Below are 23532 nucleotides of genomic sequence, written 5' to 3' on the forward strand. Positions count from 1 at the left end.
GAACCTCAAGTTGGTGGCCATATCTCTGTTCACAACTCTCTTTGGTATAAGTAATTAGCGTTCGTCTTATCTCGACCCTTCAAAAGCTTTATTTTCACTGCTGTTCAGAAAATAAACACAGAATTGATTATCATGACTCCAGAGGTAGAGACTAGAGGCTTGCGAGAGATGAAGAGATAATCATAACATTGGCCCGGATTCTCTTTTATCACGTCGATCAGAAGATCAGATCCTATTCAAGGAGGCTTGTCAAGCTACCATCAGGTTTTCAATACTTATACCCCAACTAATTTGAATTAACCAGTGCTCCATAACACAGAGAGGGAGTGAAGAGGGACAGGACATGGGTGGGAGAGAGATGGTAGAAGGACAAGAGAGAGACAGGATAGGGATGGGAGAGGGATAGGGGGAACGGGAGAGGGACTTTCTTTGTGAGATGAGGGAAGATTCTCTATTGAGCAAGTATGTGCTGGGCTTGAAGACGTTCCTCCAGCCCAGATTGGTTCTGTTAATGGCTCAAGAGGTCCACAATGGCTGGTGATGGACCGCGCAAGAGGTATCAACGATGTGGTCACTTTAATCACTCCCTGGTTCTTCTCTACTCCTGCCCCTTGTAACTATTCTCTTGTTTTATCTATTCCCACGATCCATTTTCTTTTGGTCTATTTATCCTTTCACTTTTTATTTTGACTTTTTCTTTATCATTAGTAAGGGAGAGAAGTTTCTTTCTTTTTAATTACGCTCAGAAGTCAACAAAATGAACAAGCAACCAATAACAACTTAGAACACAAAGGAATTTTACTTCATTAGCAAGTAGACTTTTTTTTTATGTTTTTAGCAGGCAGCAAACGTTTGATGGGTAGCGGATAATAACTCCAGTAGTGTTGAGATAAGACTATTCAATAAAGACTCATGTTTGTACAGGGTGTGGAGGAGCGGTCATATACCATCTCTGTTATTCTAAGTGTTTTGACAAGGTGGGACACATGATACGTTTCTCTGATGTGAAAGTTCGAGGAGTTTGGATAATAGATGTGTTTGTTTTGTGTGTGTGTGTGTGTGTGTGTGTGTGTGTATATGTGTGTCCAGGTAATCTTTTTGTTTTATGATTTTCCTGTAGTTTATTTACGTTTTAGAATGTTTTATCATTCTTCAAGTGACATTACAACTTAAACATACGTGATTATTGTAATATTGTTTCTTCATTATAAGTATTTGGCCAGTTTTTATATTTTTGTTGTTAATATCCTAAAGTTGATTTGATGATTTATTTTTGGAATATTATTTATGTTTTTTTTCAGCATATAATTTTTTTTTTTTTTGGTTTTGTTTAGCTTAGGGTAACCTCCTCCCAGTTACATAAGATCACACTTTATTCCCAGTTACTTTTGATCACACTTTATTCCCAGTTACTTATGATCACACTTTATTCCCAGTTACTTATGATCACACTTTATTCCCACTTTAGTTAATCTTGTATTATTTATTACTCAGTCACACATTTCTTTTTGTTTCAGTGACATTCCTCTCCTTAAGAAAACTCCTCGAACATCCAGGTATTATGTTGTTCAACAGTTCGTAAATTACTCAGGTATTCCGTACGGTTGACCTACCAACTAAATTCTAACCACTTTTGGACGATCTTAGAAGCCATTACAGTTCATGGAAATTAATTGGTTGCTGGTTGTGAAGTGGGTGACTTTACGGATGTGGCGACGCGACTCGGTTAACTACCAGTCAACTCCCACGGATTGGTATGGTTGCTGAGGATGCCAAAAGTGAGGTGAAAATAGTGGACAGGTCAATTTAAGCTTACTGTATCTACGACCCAGTTCTTTTTTTTAAGCTTTTCGAACAATTTAAAAGTTTATTCCGTAGCAAAGTAAATTTTTAGATAGAATGGAAATGTGTGTTTGAAGATAGTGTATGTATATATTGCTTGTAAATGAGTATAGAAGATTTGTAGCTGATTATGAACTGGTGGGTAAAATAGTGTCCTAATTTTTTTTATGTGAGATTATATGGTATCATTTATAACTAATACTCAGAGAAGAAAGACTTACAGTAGTTTTTTAATGAGTGATCAATTTATTCTAGTATTATACCATCCGATTATATTTCCTTACTCTTACAATTATTATTTTTTTTACATTTTGTTCAGATGAGCATTATTATTTATTTTGTTCACTTATTTTCCTTTTCTTTTCCGTTTCCCTTTTCACTCCTTGTCACAGCTCGGACATACCACTGCCACCCACAGCCCAGAACGTCTTCAAAAGGTAGCTTACGCATCATCGTGTATTAAACAGTCATTAAATAGTTGTGTAATTACTGTAACAATTATTGATAAACAGTTTAGCTCTGCCACTTTATATTGTCCTTTTTTGGACCAGGATCTTTAATTTTAATGTTTGTTTTAATATTTAGAAGGCAATTTATTAACCAAATCACTTAAGAACCTATAATATTAAACCTTAGCTAACCCAAATTATTCAGCATTTACCCTAGGGTCCACAGGTTATGTATAGGTATTTTCAAGTACAAATTAACAATGACTAAATCGGTAGATGGCTTGATAAAAAACTAAGTCATTAAACTTTAATCATAATTCAGTTGTTTTAGTTAATACATGAATAAGGTTGATAAAACACCAAAGTATTTTTCTTCATCAATTAATTCCTCATAACACAAAACACAAAGTGAATTCAAACACAAAAGGAAGATTTTTATATACTAAGACGAAATAAATTCTCAAGATGTTTTCATATTTACTGATGTTTTTTTATACAGTTTAAGAATAAATAAACTGACTTTTGACTTGTGTGCATTTGGGCAGCCAGGAGTCACCGAGGCGAAGCAGTATGAGAAGGTAACTATAATCCTTCATACTGTTGTCAGGTGTAAGTATACTCCTTCATACTGTTGTCAGGTGTAAGTATAATCCTTCATACTGTTGTCAGGTGTAAGTATAATCCTTCATACTGTTGTCAGGTGTAAGTATAATCCTTCATACTGTTGTCAGGTGTAAGTATAATCCTTCATACTGTTGTCAGGTGTAAGTATATCAGTCATACTGTTGTCATAAGATAAGTATATCCTACAGACAGTTGCCAGGTATTGCTATACAATACTTAATATTTATTATACTTGTTACGTGTATTATTGATTGAGACAAAAAATTATAGATAAAAATATAATTATGTTTCTTTAATAATTTATTGATGATTTGATAACTTGTGCTTCTTTAAGTTGTGCAGTGTTGTTTTATGTGGAGAATTATATTAACTATTTTAAGGAATAATTATGACTAAATGTCTTATAAATTAATTGAACAGTGAACTATAGCAAACATATGTACACCTATGAATTGTGATTGTTTTTAAAGGTACCAAAAGTAGGCAGAATTATTTGACAGATCGATTATTCATCTAACCTTGTCATAATTCTGCATTGTTTGTAACCGATAGTAACTTCCTGTTTGAGTTGTATCTGTCACATCTCACCTCCTGGTTATCAGTGATGAAATATATCGATGTCTGAGGCCAGTCCTTTCCATAAACAATGCACTACTCCAGCTGATTTAGTCAACTATCTGTTATTCAAAGCTATTAGTATCATTCCTCTAATTGTCTAGGAGTTATCCAGGCACTTTTAACTCTCCTCGCTTCCTCAGATTGACTGGCGGTGTCCACAGCCAACACTCGACTTCATGCCCGGCGGCTCACCCCTGCCTCGACACCTTTGAGCGGCACTTCATCAGGGTGCTCAACAAGGTGTACCAGACCATCGAGAAGAACGAGATCCGCCTCGCTGAGCAGGACCGACGTGATACTATTAAACTGGAGTGGCAGCAGGTGGCCTTAGTTGTTGACAGGTGGGTGAAGGAGCTACCTGTCAGGGAATGGGGTGATTCGGTGATGCTCGTTGACAGGTAAGGTAAAGAGGCTATCTAGGGTGGGGGCTGATTAGGTGGTCTTCATGGTTGACTGGTAGGCGAAGGAGTTGTCTAGGGTGGGAGCTGCTTCTGCTTCTGTTTAAAAGAGGAAAGTTACTGATCATGTGGTTCTTGATATCCAAAGACAGGTGAGGTGGGGGATTGAATAGATTGGATAGGTTAGGTAGATTAGATTACCCCTTGTTGTCTGTAGATTGGTGAAGGGAACATGAGAGATTAAAGGAAAATGAAGAGGCAGGAACTAATGACACACGATGATGTTATACTGTGGAGGGTCTTTGCGTAGGTCTCTCACTCCCAAAGGTCCTGGAGGTAAATAATCTATCGAAGTTTTTCTGATTGTTTTGGATACTAAGTAGGTCAGGCTGCCATATTGGTAGTGCAGTAGCATTAATAACGAATCATGTACCATAGCATTGAGGAATCGGCCAACATTCATCAATTAAAGAAAGACAATTGCTGAGGATATCAAAAGTTAATACCATTCACACTACTGGTCAAGAATTGTTGTGAAATGTATCTAAATAATTCACTTTGAAATTAGAACATATAGAATACAGTCAATATGTTGTTAAAAGTGCTCTGAGATTCTACTGTAATATGTTGCCTTAAAAAAAAAAGTTCCTGTACAAATATTTAAGAAACAGGATTCATTTGACTAGAGAGGGTATAGTTGGTGTGTGGAAGGTGGAGAGGCTATTCGTGTTAAGGGAAAAGGTTGTAGGGAATCATGATGTTGTGATGTTGTGTTGGAGATATAGCTTGAGGTGTTGTGGTTATTAGTAGGGCGGGTGTTGTGAGGGGTTGTATAATTATAGTCTGACACTGAAACTAGCTTGTATTGTATATGTATGTGTGTTTGTGTATACCTTATGTGACTTTACTGGGTGTATTTACGAGTGTATGTATGTATGTGTGTGTGTGTGTGTGTGTGTTTGTATGAGTATGAGAGTGTTTGTGTGTTTGAAAGTGCTTTAGTGTTTTCATTGTGTAAGAGAAAAGGAGAGGTGAAGAGATGGAGAAATACCCCATAATATAAACAGCGGGGCCATGCTCGACACCCCAGAGCTGACCAGTGCACCGTGTTGAGTGCTGATACCTTCAAAAATTGCTGGCCATTGTTTTGTACAACCACGATCTTTGTCCTTTGCTAACGTTTATGGCGTGGTATGAGTGTTCTACAAATACAGTTTATTTTTTACGAGTATGTTGGACACAGTTGCAAGTGACAATAGCAACACAGGGATGAAGCCGACATTTTCCGCTTTAATTATGTAAATGAGGTAGATAACCCTTTCGCTTTACAGGTCATAAGGTGGATATTTTTTTCCCCTGACGGTAGGAGTTGAGTGTGTTGTCTACATTAAAGTTGTTGTGAATTAAATACGAAAAGCAAAACGCGAATAGTGAGATGAGCTGCAGCCATGGTTGACGGAGAGTGCTTCAGTTAAGTGCTACCTTCACAGCCCTCTCCCACAACCTCTACTCCCACACCCCTACAACACCCTCCCGCCACACCCCACAACCCCGTCTCACAACACCCCACAACCCCCTCCCATACCCCAGAACCCCCTTCCACTCCCCACACCCCCTCCCACCACTCCCCACAACCCCCTCCCACACCCCCACAACCTCCTACACCCCCACAACCCCCTCCCCCAACCCCACAGCCACAAATAATGGACTCCCCGGGAACGAAAAATAACGACTTGATACTTCCCTCTTTAGCGTGGAAATAGACCCAACTTTCCCAACCTAAAACTTGTCTGAATTTAATAGAGTTAGGAACGTAATTACCTCCTTCCTTCCTTCCTTCCTTCCTTCCTTCCTTCCTTCCTTCCTTCCCTTTCACCTTCCTTCTTTTCCTTCCTTCCTTCCTTCAGTATTAAAGATATGAATAATCAACAGAGTATGAATGAAATTAATAATCAAAGAAATAAATTTCATGATCAAAACAAATAATTAAGCAAGTAAATAATCAAGAAAATACAAGGTGATCGAAAAGCCCCTATGCACCTGCAGTAATTGGTAGTCTAATTATTTACCTTCTTTTCTACTTATAACACTGTAGATATAACAAGGAACAATTATATTATTACTTATTACAGATGCACAGGTACTTTTTGATCACCATGTATAGTTTAGACAGTGTGAAAGAAAACGTGTGTGTATGTTTCCCAAAAGTGCATCTACGACCCAACAAAAATTACTGCCTACAGGTTTCAAGGAAGACATCTGTGGTATGAGAAATTCACTTGACCAAAAAAAACCTCGAGAGAAATAAGTTAATAGAGGAAGTTTATGCTTTGTCGACGTGGAGTGTTGATATGTGGAAGAGGAGGGGGGGGTTGGAACACATGGCAAGGGTGTTGACATGGTTATAGAGGATTCTGTGTTTAGTTATGGATCATCTTGTAGGATTTGATTATACTTCTTGAGAATTATAAGGTATCAGGGGGTAGTTTTCTATAATGGCAATAACAAAGGTGACTAAGAATTGAGTAATCAAATTTCTGTCTACTTTTGGTGTCGAAAGAACTGGTACTCATACTGTAAGCTGCATCTGGATGGGCCGGGTACTGTAGGCTGGGCACTGTGGGTCAGGCACTGTGGGCTAAGCACTGTGAGTTAGGCACTGTTGGTCGGGTACTGTGGGTCGGGTACTTTAGGTCAGGTACTTGTGGGCTGTCCAAAACGTCTTCTTGGTAAGTAAATCAATAAAGGTTGGCATTCATAGAGCTGACAGATGCTACTAAGGTACATGGGAAGGTATAGTAAGGTTAAGGGTAGCTGTAAATAGTATAAATCTATATTACATTATTATATTCTAATACCACAGTGTTATAAGGCATTGTGATTGGTTGGGAATCTAGGCTTATAACCATTGACCAATCAAAAATCAGCTGTTGAATTAAGTTTTTATTTAATAAGTATAGAAAGAATATATAGAGTAAAGGATTGATATACTGTACAGGTATTAGCCAAATTCTGACCCATCTTTGGCGTCGTCAGCAATCTTACTAGATCATGGTAGTTTATTGACTGCTGGTCGTTAAGTTATCACACCGCCACTCTCTTAACAACCAGTAACTAATCGACTTCCAGGAATGATGTTAGTTGCTGGAGATGTTAAAAGTGAGTTAATCTTATTCAACAGGTTTATTAATATGTATTTACGTCATTTTGTCCTTTTGTTTATTGACTTCCTCTCTTCCCCCTCCGTAGTAACATATCGTTTACATCTACAAATTTAGTGGTGTGTGTGTGATCAATGTTCTCCTTGTGTCTGTGTTATGTCTGTGTTATGTGTTGTGTCTGTGTTATGTGTTGTGTCTGTGTTATGTGTTATGTCTGTGTTATGTGTTGTGTCTGTGTTATGTGTTGTGTCTGTGTTATGTGTTATGTCTGTGTTATGTCTGTGTTATGTCTGTGTTATGTGTTGTGTCTGTGTTATTATGTGTTGTGTCTGTGTTATGTCTGTGTGTGTGTTGTGTCTGTGTTATGTCTGTGTTATGTGTTGTGTCTGTGTTATGTGTTGTGTCTGTGTTATGTGTTATGTCTGTGTTATGTGTTGCGTTTAGTGTTACAGAGTGATTCCTTGTAGTCTAAGTGTTATTTTTTAGTGTATTTTGTTGTGTGTGTGTGTGTGTGTGTGTGTGTGTGTGTGTGTGTGTGTGTGTTTTACCCATTTAACAACACACACACTATGAGCATTACTACACCACCCATTGTACATTCATCTACATACTATCATCTCCGTCCTAATTACCCCATCAGCTAAAATCTCTCCTCCTTGTTGAAATCCTCATCAATTACCACAATTCATAGAAGCTGATTGGTCGATTGCTGCTTAATGAACCAATCCACCACAGTATTCAGATGGTGATTTAACTCATTTAACCATCAGTCAACTTCACTTCTATAAATTGTTAAGGATGCCAGAAGTTATTTTAGAGTGATGGGATCAGTTAATAGGATAATGTAATTGAGATGGATATAATTCACCTGTACTCTTACCTATTATTTTACCTGTGGTCTTCGTTAACTTATACCCTTATACCCTCTAGTATCACTACTGTTTATCTTCCTTCCCTTAATGAATCTTGTTTTCTTTGTAGTTTTTGTCTAAATTGTTAGTCGTAGCGATTAATTAGCTGTTAGTGTTAGTTGTAGTCATTAGTTAGTTGTCAGTGTTATTCGTAGTCAGTAATTAGTTGTCAGTGTTAGTTTTAGATATTAAATAGATGGTAGAATTAATTGTAGTATCTAACTAATTGAATTGAAAGTGTTGGCATTTCAGTGTTGTCGTCATGTGTGTGTTTTGGAAGGTTCAGTACTGCTCATTCTACCACACACCTGTCCTGATACTTCTCATTCTACCACACACCTGTCCTGATGCTGCTCATTCTACCACACACCTGTCCTGATACTTCTCATTCTACCACACACCTGTCCTGATACTTCTCATTCTACCACACACCTGTCCTGATACTTCTCATTCTACCACACACCTGTCCTGATACTTCTCATTCTACCACACACCTGTCCTGATATTTAACATTCTACAACACACCTTTACCTGATACGTCTCATTCTACCACACCATATTCTTCTGCCATACTCCCACTACCATACCATATATTTCTACCATACCTCGAGTGCTATCTACCATACGTCGACTACCATATTCATATTTACCCACACTCTAAACACACTTAACCTCTTCCTAGCACTAACACTTAACCTTCCAAACATTATCTCCCCCTTAGCTTTTGCCCAGCACCATCTCCATCCCCTTAGCCTCTCTTCAGCACCACCTCCAACCCCCCTTAGCCTTTCAGCCTTTCTTCAGCACCACCTCCAACTCTTTTTCTCCCAGCACCATCTCCATCCCCTTAGCCTCTCTTCAGCACCACCTCCAACCCCCCTTAGCTTCTCCCCAGCACTACCTCCACCCCTGTTAGCCTCTTCCAAGCACTGTCACTTAACCTCCCCAACACCCCCTTTAACCTCCCCCCAGCACTGATGCCTAGCCTCCCCAGGTTCCTGCTGTGGGTGTTCATCATCGCCACGATCGGCGCCACCTTCGGGATACTCTACAAGTCCCCCCACACTAAACTCTTCACTGTCTGACGTCCCCCCCAAGCTTACCACCTCCACCTGTCTCGCTTCCGCTCCACAGCCACTCTTGTGCACCGTCAGTAGGTACCGAGCATGTCAGACCCCGTTGTCAGAGTGTAGCCTTGCGTCACTCTTCTGCCGGCCACGAGGTATCTGACTACTGCGCTAGGTCTGGCAGGGGAGGAGCTTACTTGTAGTCTGGTTTGTTAGGGGAGCTTGTTTTTAGTCTTTGATTGTAGCCTGTGCCTGGGGCTACTGATAGATTACCCTTTTATTATACAGTAGTTTCCTTGTAGCGTTTAGCTAAACGTTCGTAGTCTTGCTGGATGAAGCTTGGATGATAGTAAGTAGCAGTAGCTTGGCTAGGGGCTACTCCTAGTGTGATTGTTTTGTTTTATGTAGCCTGGCGAGGACACCTCATAGGTCTGGCTGAGACTCATACTGTGGCTAATGTTTAGAACTATTCGTAACCTAACTAGGAGTAGCTACTTTCTAGCTGGGATATTCCAAGCTTGCCGAGGGCTACTCCTAGTCTTACTGAACTCTTATAGCCTTATTCGGACTACTCATAGCCTGTTTGAGAATACTCTTAGATTGCGTGAAGCCACTTTAACCTCGCTGGGACTACATGTAACCTGGCTTGGGTCACTCATAGTCTGCTGTAGGTTGATCTTAGCTTAATGGAACTGGTCATAGCCTAGCTGAGGCTTCTCCTAGTCAAGCTTGGGCTATACTAATCGTACTTTGAAGATACCTATACCTTACTTGTACCCAATAACCACTCGTATTTTGACAAGGTTGGATCTATCTGTCTTTTGATAATACCTGTTCATAATCTGGTCTGGTCTACTTCCAGCCCACTGGGATTATACTGTGACTTGCTAAGACTGCTTGTAGTCTACCAAGATCTTCTCACGGTTGCTGGGATTATTCACATAACATCAATTTACACAGTTGTAGCCTGGCATAGACTACTCATAGCCCAAGTGGGATTACTGTGTGCCTGCTGGAATTGTTCGTAGCCAAAATGGAGCTATTTGTAGCCTAGCTGTAGATTCTTATAGCAGCCAGGGGCACTTGGACCTGACTAGTAAGAGTTTCTTGCAGCAACAAGAACTACTGTGGACTGGTTTCATCTGATGTAGTCTGGGAGTCTTATAGATTAGTTTTGCTTCTTGTAGCCAAACTAGAAATCTCTTACAGATTTTTTTACTTCTCGTAGCCTAATTGGGACCATTTGTTGCCTGGCTGGAATTACACAACTGGGAGAATTGTAGCTTAAATTTACACTCGTAGTGTTGGGCACTTGTCATACCCTTGGCATGTATTTCTGTGCATGACTGACCAGATATAGTGTAGCATGTGTAGGTACGCTAGAGTATACAGGAATGCTGCCGAACAACACCTGTTATATCTAGGTTTTGGTGCATAGTTCATATTATCAGCTGTATCACCTTATGTACTTATGATGTTACTAATGTCTACTGTCTGCAGCATTCAGAGAGGCTGTGTATAAAATATTTCCATTTTTTTATTTAAATAATTCTTTATTTTGATTGCTTTATCTAATTGGTTCCATTATTCAAGATATATGTCTTTTTTTAATATATTCCACTAATTCATAATATTTTTAGAAGGATTGGTGTACAGAATAATACAGAAAGACTCTGAAACTTTAATGACCAAAATCTGCTAAGTCTGATGCCAAGCTCATTGTACACCAGGCAGCGCTCCTGAAATGTATTAGATGGACAGGGGAGAAAAGTCCCCTCAGTGAGTCAGTCAGTCAGTCAGGAAAAACGTTCATAAAGCTGTAAATGCATCTGAAAATCCATTTATTTGGTATTACCTTAGATTCACGAAAGGCCACTTAGAACCATACATTAAAAAGATGACTAATAACACGGACCTATTTATCATGGTGGCACCTCAGAAATTATGCTCATCCCCTGCTGTTATAGACGTAATACTCCAGGTGTCTAGAGTGAATGATGGCGTCTAACTGGTTGATTCTCTAAACAGCGTGAGAGAGACGAATTGTTGTCAAACAATCATAGCTTAGTCTTCATGCCCACTGAGCCAATCAATGTGCAGTGTACATGTCCACTGAGCCAATCAATGTGTAGTGTACATGTCCACTGAGCCAATCAATTTTAAGTTTTAACATCATTACTGTCATCTGTCAAAAAAAATTTAAAATCATAAATCAAAATTGGGTGTATTGGCCAGTCCGATACATACCTTCCCTGACTGATTGACCTACAATGTTTTTCCCCCCGAGCGAGCTTTCTCATATACTGTTGTGGGATTCAAGATGTTTGGTTCACACTCAGGATGGAATGGAGAAAGGAAACTCACAATGTGCTCTCTATATACATGTTGTATTGGATGTACAATGCAGCTTGGTGCTGGGAAGGCAGCATGGTTACAAGCGTGATGTCGAGAGAGCTGGTTGGTGAGGACGCTCAGAGAAGGACAGCTTGTGGGTCGCCATGCTCGCCGGCGGGAGAGAGGACCGCCAGGCAGGCGGAGGAGGAGCAAGGGCCGCCAGGCAGCGGCGGAGGAGGAGGTGTGTTGCTGGCTGGTTGGTGTAGGTAGAAAGAGGCAGGTCACCACGAGGTCAGGTCTTAAATAGCGGGGGGTAGGCGTGGCTTAGTAGTTGACCCCCGCTCCGTGATGTATGGCGGCTCTGGTTGACCTAGACCACGAGGCATACACTGGGGAATTGGTGGGGTCGGCTACTCAGCGACAAACAGCGTTTGTAGGGGAGAAATCCACTACACTGTTCTCAGATACGCTGCCAGACATAAGACCAATCAACCTTGGTCAACCTTGTTTTTATGTCTGTTTATCAAGACTGTGTTTAATATCTCTCATCATTCACAGATTCCTCTTGTGGATTTTCATCATCGCTACCATCAGCTCCACTTTTGGCATCATGTATATGTCACCGCACACCAAGCTCTTCACCATGTAGTGAGGCATTCACCAGTCCATCACCAAGACACTTCACCATATAGTGAGGTGTTCCAACCCATCATCAAGCTCTTCCCCATGTTATAAAGGCGGTCACCAACCCATCACCAGGACACTTCACCAAAGTCCTTCACTATGTAGTGAGGGGCTCAGCACCATGACACTTCACCACTTATGTGGCCCTCTGACACGTAGAGACACTCCTGGTGACCCTCCATCCTCACCACCTGAGAAACTGACACGTCAACTGAGCTCTGCACACACTGTTGACATTGATGCTAAGTGAGCCAGTTTGTCACTCACGCCACAACCAGTCAGCTTCTACGAATTGCGACAGTTACCAAAAACACCAAAAATGCATGAAGCTCAGTTGATGGGTCAATTCAGAAGGAACTCCAGAAAAGACTCACACCCTGGTCTTGTACCTACTTCCACTGAATCCACAAATTATATCACAATTTACCTCCAGTAGTCTCTGGCACCTTCAGTGAGCAACAGGTATGACCATACTGTACATTCCCTGAATGTGACCCTTCCTGAGTATCCAGTCATTATGCAACTTGAGGTCATTTATGTGTAATGCTTTGTGCTCACTGAGGTTGATCTATGGAGGACAAGTGTTAGAGTGATGTGAATTTTGTTTCTGTTGCAGCAGTCAACAAGAGAGTGGATTCATTCATTAAAGTATAATATTTTCCTCTAGCAATTCCCCATGTTTCAGTTTTCTATTCTTCCTATGTACAAATACGTCTTAATTATGGGTCATTTTGCTGGAGTTCCTTAGTGTAGCGTGTAGGGGAGGTTGTCCTGAGGGATGCCAGGTCATCACTGTACAGAGTCTCTCTTATTATTATTCTCAGTCCATTTGTTTATAAATTATCCGACCATCAACCACCTCACTGTGTAGTCTTATTATGATATTCTTGATGTGAATATCATAATTGATAGTTGACCCTGATGAAGAACTTCTTGATGGGTATAGTACCATCACTCCTCTGACAGTAAATAATAGATACAGCGTTGAAAATTGGGGTAAAGATGTCTTCTAGGTTCGTACCCTTGATAATGGTGTACTGTACAGTATACTATATTCTTCAAGATTTTAATGTCAGACATTTGCTTTAAAGTAAGGAATTCAAATCAGTTGGATGAGTAAGGAATTATCGACTTTACATTAATTAAAGAAATGGTGAGTAAGCCGTTACCTCTGTACCGTCAACACTCTGGCAAATTGTTGAAAATCATTAAACTGTCCCAGTTTAGGAGAAAAGAACGAGGGAGTGATATATAGAGAAGTTTGTTAATGTTTAATGGTTTGTTCTTGATACAACTTAATATCTTATATAGTCCAGTGATGGTTTAGTTTAGTTGCTGAAGTGCTGAAGGTACAGAGGCCACAGACTACTTATTGCCTCTTAAATCATTTAATCAATAATTTTTTCCTTCCTTACTGATATCCATCCTGTCCATTGACGCAAATTTTTTAGTAAAACTCCTGAAGAAAACAAAGCCTTATTTAAGGGTAAGAACCAAGAAGACACTGTTACCAGTTGGGTAAATGACTGTTATTTGTATGTCAACAACATAATGAGAAGGAATTCAGGTTTTTAATATATTATGTCAAAACAGTTGTGAACATTAGCAATCTTTTTTTTTATTCTTTAAAAGACTTTTTATTTTTCAATACCAGAAGAAGCTCAAGGTCAAGCTCCACATGTAAGTGAACAGATGCACTTTAAAACAATATACTGTATATATAACCTATACAGATGTTAATGAAATTGTAAATGTTTCCAAAAGAAATTTATACAACACAAGGACAAGTACTGTACTGTAATCTTTTATAATGAGTAACACTTGTGGGAAGGCTGAAATAATTTTCATTGTGGAACAACAGCCAGAGGTAATCATGAGGCCCTTGTGCCGCTCACTCATAACCCTAGAAAGTATCACTGAAACTGACACATCGTAATAACTATAACAATACTCCAGCAATATTACTTGAATTCAACGTTTAGCTGGCAACACGTGTACCCTCCACCTGCACACTGATGAAGCTGTTCTGTGTGGCCAAGTTCCACCAGTAATTCTTCCTTCTGGTTACCTTAGAGATCCACAGTAGTGAACTGGTCCAACTGCCTTTCACAAACATAATACTGTATACTGTAGTTGTGTAAAGTGTTGCACATCCCCAGTAGTAGCCATGATAAAAAGACGTGCGGGTGATTGACCAGTTAACTTATACAGTTGGTATAAATAAACAGTTATCACTACAACAGTGTTATCAGTGCATTAATGATGCTGCTTTCTAAGTATTACAGTTATACTGTTCACTTGGCCCAGTACTGTACCACCAATGCCTGAATACCATCAGTCAACTTTTTAGAAAATTAAAACTTGTCAGGTGTTTATTAGTTTCACATCTTTGAGCGTACTAACCAAGGTTGCTACTACAGTTAGCTTAGTACAGTTCTTACAGAATTTAACACCACTACAGTAGAGGCTCCCATACACTACAGCATATGTCATCTGTCAGAAAATAAAAAAGAAACTAGCAAGTAAGTGTATGACTGACAGTAGCACATATTATATTGTAGTGTAAACAGATAATTGCTAAAACTCAAGGGTTAGGAGAAACAGCATATAATATTATGTGATACTCACCTTTTGTCAGCTTCTTGCAGTCGTTGTCATTTTGTGTCAATGATTATGGTCTTGTGTAGATGAAGGCTTCGTCCGCATCACGTGCATATAAAAAGTGCTTTTTAACTGAAATATATACAGTATATATAGATAAACTAGCTTGTAACTGTTGTGGAATTTTTCATCATTAAGGTGGTCTTTTGTTTGCTTTGATGGATGGAAACCTTGTGAAGAAATGGATATAAGTTAAGATGGGAGAGAGATATTTGATGGTGAGTGAGGTAATATGTGTTGCATGTTATTTTGACAGAGACTGGCAGGAGGATTGTGCTTCCTTTGATAACACTTAAGACAACCAGAGACTGTTCACTAATGTATATATTTTGTATATATGCCTTAAGGTTACCGAACAATTATATGAATCGAGTGCAATATGACTTACAGTTCAGGGAGACCTAATATTTGGAGCTACAGTCATTGAAGATATATACATACAGTATGTGCATATTTATTTTCCTATATACAGTACATACAGTATGTCATCCTTCACAGCTGGATAGATACATCTCTCATATGCTTCCATTTTGTTTTTGTCTGGAGCCATTCTTGCCCACTGAACATTTCTAGACGTCTATATTTCATGATGCTGTTGAATATGTAATTCAGCTTCCGAAAGAATCTTTTAGCTAATGTTCATTCTTCTTTTCATTTTCCTTCACTGATTTTCTCTTAGGAACATCTCATATTCCATCTCTTCAATTAGTTCTTTATTGTTAATCACTGTTACCTGAGATTTTTTGAGCATTTTAAATATTACATTTATTTTGGAAAAGTCCATTTTGAATCCTCTCCTTTTGGGTGTTGTGTTAAGCTATGGTATGATGTAAATATTAGGTTGCCATCAGCAGCATGACATTAGTTTATTTAAGTGACATTGACTTTAAATGCCTTTTGTTCTAGTTTAATAGCCTAAAATATTTTTATGATACTCAGGTAAAGAACTCTGGAGAAATTGTATGATATATTCCTCTCTGAATTTTAACTCAAATGCTGTCCTTGTGAAGCTAGAGGTTAAATATATTTTCCCCTGTTTTCTGAGAACATTTGTAACCTTACAGTGCAGCACAGTACAGTACTTACATCAGGGAAAGCCTTTTCATGGTTTGTGAATTTTAAAGAATTCTGTAATTGTGTTACAATTTCTTTTAATACTTGATCGTTCCCCCAGTTAATTGAAGCAGTTGCATATGAATTCTTTGTATATACATTAGTAAAAACATGTGTATGTATTGGTAGAACAATAATTGTTCTGTAGTTTTTCTTAGTATTGTAATTTTAGAATAATGACATAATCAATTTTCTAATTGTTTTGTAAATTTCATTGTTTAATGTACTTTTGTACATACTGTAAGTGTACAAACCATTTACAATCTTTCCCTTCTTTTTGCAATGTAAATTGATTCATCTCCTGATCATGTTTCCCAGTTCTTTGTGTATTTATTGATGATCTATTTTCTGGGAGAACAATTGACATCTCTTCAATGATGTCTTTCATTCTTCTGTCTTTATCAAACAGAATCTCACCCTTTACAGACCTCTTCATAAAACTCTACATCCTTTTGACAGCTACTTCCTTTATTATTATAGTTTCTAGTTTGAAGAATAGGAGGAATGAAATCAAATTTTCATATATTAAGTTTGTCTTTTTATTTTTGGTGTGAATTCTTCCTGTTTTTTCCCTTGCAAAGTGTTGATAGTTGATCATATACCCTACTTGAGAATTTCTATAGTAATGTTTGACAGATTTTGACAAGTTTTTTTTCTTGTATAGCTCCTGGTGTCTGACACAAGCCAACACCATCTATCAGTACATTTTCCATTCACTCACTTATACTGTACTTGCTTCCTGGATATTTTTGTCCCCAACTTTTCACTGCACATACAGTATTGATCTCAAGTGCGTCAGTTTGTTCATTTCAATTTGGTGTTTCATCTTCCATCTGGAGTCCATGGTTGGTAATGTCGGTTCAGTGTTTCTTTATAAATCCCAAACTTTGCCTCCCTTCACACAGTCCTCTGGCTCTGCACACTTTTTTAATACATCTCTTGATTAATTTCCTTCTGTTCTGTGGTTCAGTTTGTCTCCCGTTCTTCCATTCGCTGATACATCCATTCCTGGATGTTTGAAGCATCACACTTCTTCCATTCTGTCTCCATTCAAGTGAACTTTTGGTTCTCCCTAACCCTATTTAATTTATTTTACTTTCCATTTTAAATGAGAATAATGATATAAGAGGCTAATATTTACACAAAAAGAAGAAAAGGCAAGATGTTGTGAAACAGATCTTACTTGATCCAGTTTAATGGGAATTTCATTTCAATATACTGTACAGTACAGTACAGTACAGTGAGAATTAACAGGAGAGTCCTAATTCACGTACATGTAAGTATGTGTGTACAGGAAAATTTATGTTAAAAAAAAAGCTTTTGTATCCAAGGCCATGATGGAAAAGTGATCGTCAGTTTGTTTATGTAACATAATAACAAATTGCTTACCACTGCTTATGTTGTAAAGTATTGTGTAGTAAGCTGGAATTATCCATACGAAAATTTATGGACTTATAAAAATGTATTTATTGTAAATAATATAATTTGAACTCTATATTCATTCTTGGGAACTAATTTGACTTTGAGCTTGCAGATGTAACATAGACTAGTTTGCATGGTTTTGTTTGTTTGTGTTTTTAATAGAAAGTGCAGTCTATACAGATGATTATTTCCTGTGAAAAATAGATTTTAGTACTATTTAAAGTGTTGATGCACAACTTTGTTATTATTTATTGTGTTGATAGCCAATTTCATGAGTGCTGGATAAGGCTTTGCTTCAACCAGTGGCCAGGAGTACTTGTGTATGTGGGCTGGCAAAATTTGTACATGAAGAGTACACTCTCGGTGTAATGTAGGTCAGTGTGGCACAGTGTGGTGTTGTAGTCACAGTGTTCCATCATGTATACATTTGTAAAGCTTGTACAGCAGGACACGATACACAGCACACAATCTGAAGACTTAAGACCCACCAGTTCTACAAATCAGGAATATGTGTTGCAGCAGTCCATCACGCCGCACCTGATGCTGTTAACTGTGCCCACGTGACACCTGGTGTGCTCATCATCCTGGATCGGCTCCACTTCCCTTGTTTGTACAGTACTCCTGTGCTACAATAGAAACAGATGAAACATTAATTACTGTACAGTTGTATGACGAGAAATGTCTGCAAATCTAGGAAATAGACACCTACTGTTGTGATATTTGCAATTTCTATTTATAGAAATAATTTACAGTCAGTTTGACATTTCTGAAATGCTGACAGGATACTTTCCTCAACAAAAAAAACAAACTAATAAAATCCCAGGTTTTCTTTTGGTGCTCAGAAGTACAGGTACATTGTTACCAGTACTATTTATTTGTGAAACCATAATAAACTGAAGTGCCCTAGTGAGGCATTTTTTGTGCTCAAGGTGTAAGGAGCAGCAGAATTGACTTAGATAGCTACAGTTTGTGCATCTACAGGGCCGAGGATCCAGTATCTCGTGTTGTTATGAGACATGAGCTATTTCCTAGGGAGAGCATCACCCATCTATGAAGCCTTTCATGGATTTAGGTCTCGTGCATAAATGTCACATGTCTACAGTTGTTAATATAAATGACATCTTCATAATTGTTTCCCACTGCTCATGTAGTTCAACTGTGTTGTTAAGAAAAGACATTCTTGAGCAGTTGGATAAGTCATCATTATCATGAACGGTAGCTAGGCAGGTGAGGGAACACCGTAGTGTTCAGGGGAAGAGGATGAACTAACCAGATGCTCCAGAAATCCTTTTAAACACCCCAATAGGCACCCTCCCATCAAGAGACATCTGACACACTGGAATAAATATAGCCAAGTATGTGATGGCGTTTTTATTGTCCTATTTGGTGTAACATATCCACAAGAGTCCACATCTTCAGGGCGCTGCTTGGCATCCCCCCTAGTTTAGGAGAAGGCAATAGAATGTTACTTAATATCCTTCATTCACTTGTGAGACAATTATTTGATCAGTAAAAGATGGGGTTGGCTTGTAAAGTTTTTACACATACTGTATATTCAGAGATCTCAAATTGTACGAAGCATTATATATTCATCCAAAGTTTCTCCTGTCGCCTCTCGGATATTTTTGTGCATTCAAGATGAAGATGTCAGGTAGTAGGCAGCTATCAAACGGGGAGGTACTACCGCCTGGGAAGATATTGGAAGCATAAAGTGTTGTCTAATAGTAGACCCTACTTCCATATGGCATCACAAAAATTTTGACCAAGTCCAGGTTGCTGATCTGACTGACTTTCTGCCTCATTTACACACAATTGTAGGGTCTCCAGTGTTTCTCATACTTTGACAACACAACATATACAGTATAGTCTGCATTTACGCGGATTTGGTTTACGCGTTTGGTCATTTACGCGGCACCTTGCCAGAATGAAAATTTTAAGTTATGCGGTTCATTCCATCATTTATGCAGGAAGCGGCACCTGGAGGGTGCACATTAGGTCGCTCTTACGTTATTGCTGACGTCATATGACGTATCGGACTGTGATTGGGCCATGCATCCTTACCTCCCTCCGCCGCTAGCTGTGATTGGTCTAATGTAACATGACGTGCCCTGCCACCAGAGGGAAGAAGTCGCTGACCTAGCAGTGCCAGTCTCATTGCTCTCAGTTCTCCTCGTATACTATTCTCTCTTGTGCCCGCCACCCCCAAGAAACCTTGAACTACCTGGACCAAGCCATGGTTATGTGAAGGAAGTCATCGAGTTGGGGGAGAAAATCAAGCTCATCCTTGACAAAGACACAGTCAAGCATCGGTATGAAGTGCCTAATAACCTTCTGTCAAAAATTATGGAGCTGTATGTCCAGATGTATCACGACAACATCAATACCAGTAGTCAACGTAGTATTACGGACTTCTTCGCCCGCAACCCACCACAACCACAGCCAGCCCAAGTCAGTGATAGTGACAGTGAGGATATGGACTTTGAGGGGTTTGTCAGGGAGGCCCTGCAAACCTCTGTGAATAGTGATAGTGATTCACCGGAGGGCCACTAATCTGCTCTCTGCCTCGGAACCAGCCGCCATCCACGTGTGCCGACCCATCTCTTCTACTAACGTAAGTGTTAATAAAACCTTTATATTTGTAGTTTTTTATTTAGATATTATGTGTGTGTCAATACCATCATAAAATTATGATGTTATTTTTACTACAAGGTACGTATTGTGTCGGAAAAAGTGGAGTTTGGGAGTCGGCCCAGTCTCTATTTCAATTAATCCCATGTTATTTCGTTTATGCGTTTCTCGTTTTACGTGGACCTCCACGGGATCAATTGATCGCGTAAATGCAGACTATACTGCATATCGTTTCTCACACAATCTGTTTTATTTATTTTTTTAATTTCTGTGTTTATTTATGGTTCAATTTAGGGTTTTTCACCATTCAGGCACCACTGATGTGGGTTGGTGACCTGTTCTCAGGTGGGTTAATCCCCCTACAAAAAAGCTTGTAACAATATACAGATCTTCACTTATTTACTGTACAGTATATATATACTGTATAATGCAATGCTATGACCTGTGTATTTAAACATGACCACTTGTGCTGGTAATTTGTTCCACACATCCTCAGTAACTAGTAAATTATTAATAAATTTAATTATCCTCATCACCACATACCACCAGCTTACAAATCGATCAGGCAGTTAGTCAGTCTACCTTGCACACTTTTGGCAGGTCCTGGAGGTGTTCACTTTCTTTAATGTACCAGATTATGTTACAGTTCTACACTGGCAGCTCCAGTTATAAATTTCAGTTATGATGGTGCAGTTCAATTTCCCAAGGTTTAGTCTTTAATTCACCTGTAACAACCAAAAAACATTTAATATACACAATACAACATTACTGTTTATGATTAAAAGATGTCCATGAATGAATAGTCATTCAGTACAGTAGTAAGACTGACAAATACTTGGATGGTGGTGGTAGTGGTAGCTCTTGTTCTATGCTCCAGTTGATCATTTTCAGCTGTGATGGTAAAGTTGAAATTCCCAAAAGCTTCTGTAACACACAAAATATCATATATACTACAGTACAGTACAAAGAACTTGGGGAGGTTAGGTTAGTTTAGCATTTGAGCAATTGTTTACCATATGAAATAAGCTGGGGTATCTAATTGTGATGTTATATTTTTTTTCATCTGAGGTTCTAACAAAAACCAGCCAGTAATGATACAGTCAGTGACGTCGTGACAAACTTCACAAGTGAAGTATAAACAAGTCATTCAATTTATATATTGAAGTAAAATATTGCAGAGTTGAAGGTGAGGTGAAGTTAGCTTACTACAAAGTCAAGACTATATTGTTGGTAATCGCTAGGAATATTGGAAGTTACATAGCTGGGATATTAAATTAGGAAGGAGAAGTCGTGTAACCTGATATATGAGTCGTCAGTACGGTTCCTTTGGCCAAACCTAAATTAACTATTAATGAAAACTTGGCGTGCTAATTGTGTATCACGCAGTTCAGCTAGGACAGGCTTCTACACCAGTTCTTCATCACTGCAAGCAAGGTCCCCCCCCCCCTGCAGTCGGGGGAGGAGGACCCCGATGACCCCAACTCTGCGTCTAATTAAGGTAAGCACACAGGTAGATAGGTTAGGTTTTTAATTATTCTGATCTTCATTTCTATCGCAAATTACTACTTTTTCGTAATTTATCCCCCACCCAAAACCCCAGGTTACCACTGGGGAACCCCCATTATTGCTGGATAAGGAGGGTATCAAAAATAGTGATTAGCGGTAAAAATGAAGATCAGATTCGTTCAAAAACCATCAAAACTCATCGGAATAACAAATTCAACTTCCAACAACTTAGAAAAAATACGATGATTTTCCCAGCAATTCATTGCGATTTTCTCTGGAAATAATCATGAGAAGAAATGCTGGAAGAAAATTATGAGAATTGTCTAAACTACCGATTCCAAAACTTAAAATCCTAAAATTCGCTGGATGACCGAACCGATAATTTTACCATTGTAATGTTGGTATTGCTCTATTGTTAATCCTTACAACTCTTCTTGGTACTGGCAGTCCCTGCAGTTTATATTTCAAGTTATCAAACACGGGCCTCAAAATGCCAATTGCAAATTTGGGCATTTTTAGTATTTATAGTCTTTCCTCTTGCGTGAGTGAATCCATCCTCTTCTCAGTTCTTTATCCTTCGGAACGTAATAGAAATTTATATCTGGTCTTTAAACTGGGATCAACACCCAAAGGCTGGGCACGTGCTCGTCATGTTTGTTGTTATTGTTAAAGGTTATCGTGTGACGTCACGAGTTAGTTTTACAGCTGCTCTTTTCTACGCACTACCATATAGAATTTAAGGATATTTACTCTAACAAAGTAATTCATGATGGCATGTGATTATAAATTCGAAAATAAAATTTCTAAGAATGTTATTATAAACTAGATAAATAAGCATGTGTAAATTAAGAGTTATCCACAATAATCTGTCTTCAGGAATAAGGGAAATCAGCTGAGCGAGTTGTTCTAAGCACAGTTTTGTACCCCAAACCTCTATGCATGAAACAAGTCTTAATTGTAGGTGATAAGCCTTTTTTCTGGTAGTTTCTAGTAACTTCATTAACGAGTACTATCATTATTCGCATATATATCAAATGAGATGTATAAAAATCTATGGATAACCGTGTTGTATTGTCACATCCTTTTAATGTGATAAAATGACACCCATAAAGAATAGTAGAGAAAATGTGAAAGTGCGAAAGTGCATAAATTTAATGAGATTGAATTAATATACAGTACACTACTTTGTATTGCTTCCGGACGGATGAATTAAAAGTCAGCCTTGGTAGTACATGCAGTAATATCTCCTCACCCTAAGTGGATTTACATAAAATATAATCGCATTATATCTTGAAATCCACATATTCCTAACTTATATAAGTATCATACAGTATAAAGAAAATGGTTTCATATATAGAAACATGGGTCCTTCATTTCCACTAGGGGTTTGGTGTGTGGGGGAGTCAGAGAGAAGTGTTGTTAGCTGAGTGATACTGAGGCAACAGGAGGCTGACGGGCGTACGACGGAGGCTGACGGGCTTTAGATCTTGTAACACACAACTCTCGTGCTAGTGGCCGTCACCCTTATGGGCATTGGAATTTACAAGTATTTCGGGCGTTGTGGCCAGTATAGGCCAGGAAGATAACAACCAGGGCCAGAGACGGCGAGACCAAGTTAACATACAGGTAAGTGAGCTGAGTGTATCACCACCCAGCAACAAACTTCCTGCTGAACAAATGTGTACACCCACTTAATACAGTTACCGTAGACTCTTGTATGTGGTTACACTGAATTAAATTCTCTTTTTTATTAGATATATACAGATAATGGTGGTGTATCATAAAGTGTTGAAAAGATTTTAAAGCATTGGCAGTAGAAGTATGAGTGGCTCAGGTTATGTAACTGGAAAGTTATTCTATTTTTTATAATAATAAAGATCCTGAGTGGTGTTGATACAAGGTAGGTTTCTTTGTTTGGTTTGGTCAGGTTCTATTATATTCTAGTAAATGTTGCCTCTTTTAAAATACTGTAATGATAAGAACATGTGTAAAAATTTAAATATTCATTAACTTTTCTGGTAAAAATTTCATTGTAACCATGCACGGAAATTTTGTTCAAAAATTTATTTTTATAGTGCCTTTAACTCTTTTCACACGAATATAACTACAGTACT

The 23532-nt window shown here is 38.6% G+C and overlaps 2 protein-coding genes and 1 long non-coding RNA gene across 6 annotated transcripts in view; 2 read left to right on the forward strand and 1 right to left on the reverse strand.

Annotated features, from left to right (window-relative positions):
• The window catches only part of LOC121858009 (neuronal acetylcholine receptor subunit alpha-10-like), a 127915-nt gene extending 109273 nt beyond the window's left edge, over window positions 1-18642 (forward strand). Inside the window, exons 11-13 of one of the 2 annotated variants that reach the window (XM_042354242.1) lie at window positions 2837-2869; window positions 3674-3874; window positions 11963-18642. In XM_042354242.1, coding sequence (XP_042210176.1) covers window positions 2837-2869; window positions 3674-3874; window positions 11963-12053 — 325 coding nt within the window. In that variant the 3' untranslated portion in view covers window positions 12054-18642. The remainder of the gene's footprint in view (window positions 1-2836; window positions 2870-3673; window positions 3875-11962) is intronic. The other variant, XM_042354243.1, reaches the window with a different exon arrangement.
• On the reverse strand, window positions 16388-22131 carry LOC121858010. Of its 2 annotated transcripts, none has more exons than XR_006087322.1 (3): window positions 21807-22131; window positions 20495-20836; window positions 16388-17910 (listed from the first exon to the last, which is right to left on the reverse strand). It is a non-coding gene; the product is annotated as an uncharacterized LOC121858010 (long non-coding RNA). The 2 variants fall into 2 exon arrangements; XR_006087321.1 differs by having other exon boundaries at window positions 20748-20836; window positions 21807-22124.
• Window positions 22132-22813: 682 nt separating this feature from the next.
• LOC121858011 (mitochondrial uncoupling protein 4-like) overlaps window positions 22814-23532 on the forward strand; it is a 41610-nt gene continuing 40891 nt past the window's right edge. The window contains exon 1 of one of the 2 annotated variants that reach the window (XM_042354246.1): window positions 22814-23044. The gene's annotated coding sequence lies outside the window, so the exon portion shown is untranslated. The remainder of the gene's footprint in view (window positions 23045-23532) is intronic. The other variant, XM_042354249.1, reaches the window with a different exon arrangement.

This window comes from Homarus americanus, unplaced genomic scaffold (genome assembly GCF_018991925.1).
Source record: "Homarus americanus isolate GMGI-L3 unplaced genomic scaffold, GMGI_Hamer_2.0 scaffold43746, whole genome shotgun sequence".
Taxonomy (NCBI): domain Eukaryota; kingdom Metazoa; phylum Arthropoda; class Malacostraca; order Decapoda; family Nephropidae; genus Homarus; species Homarus americanus.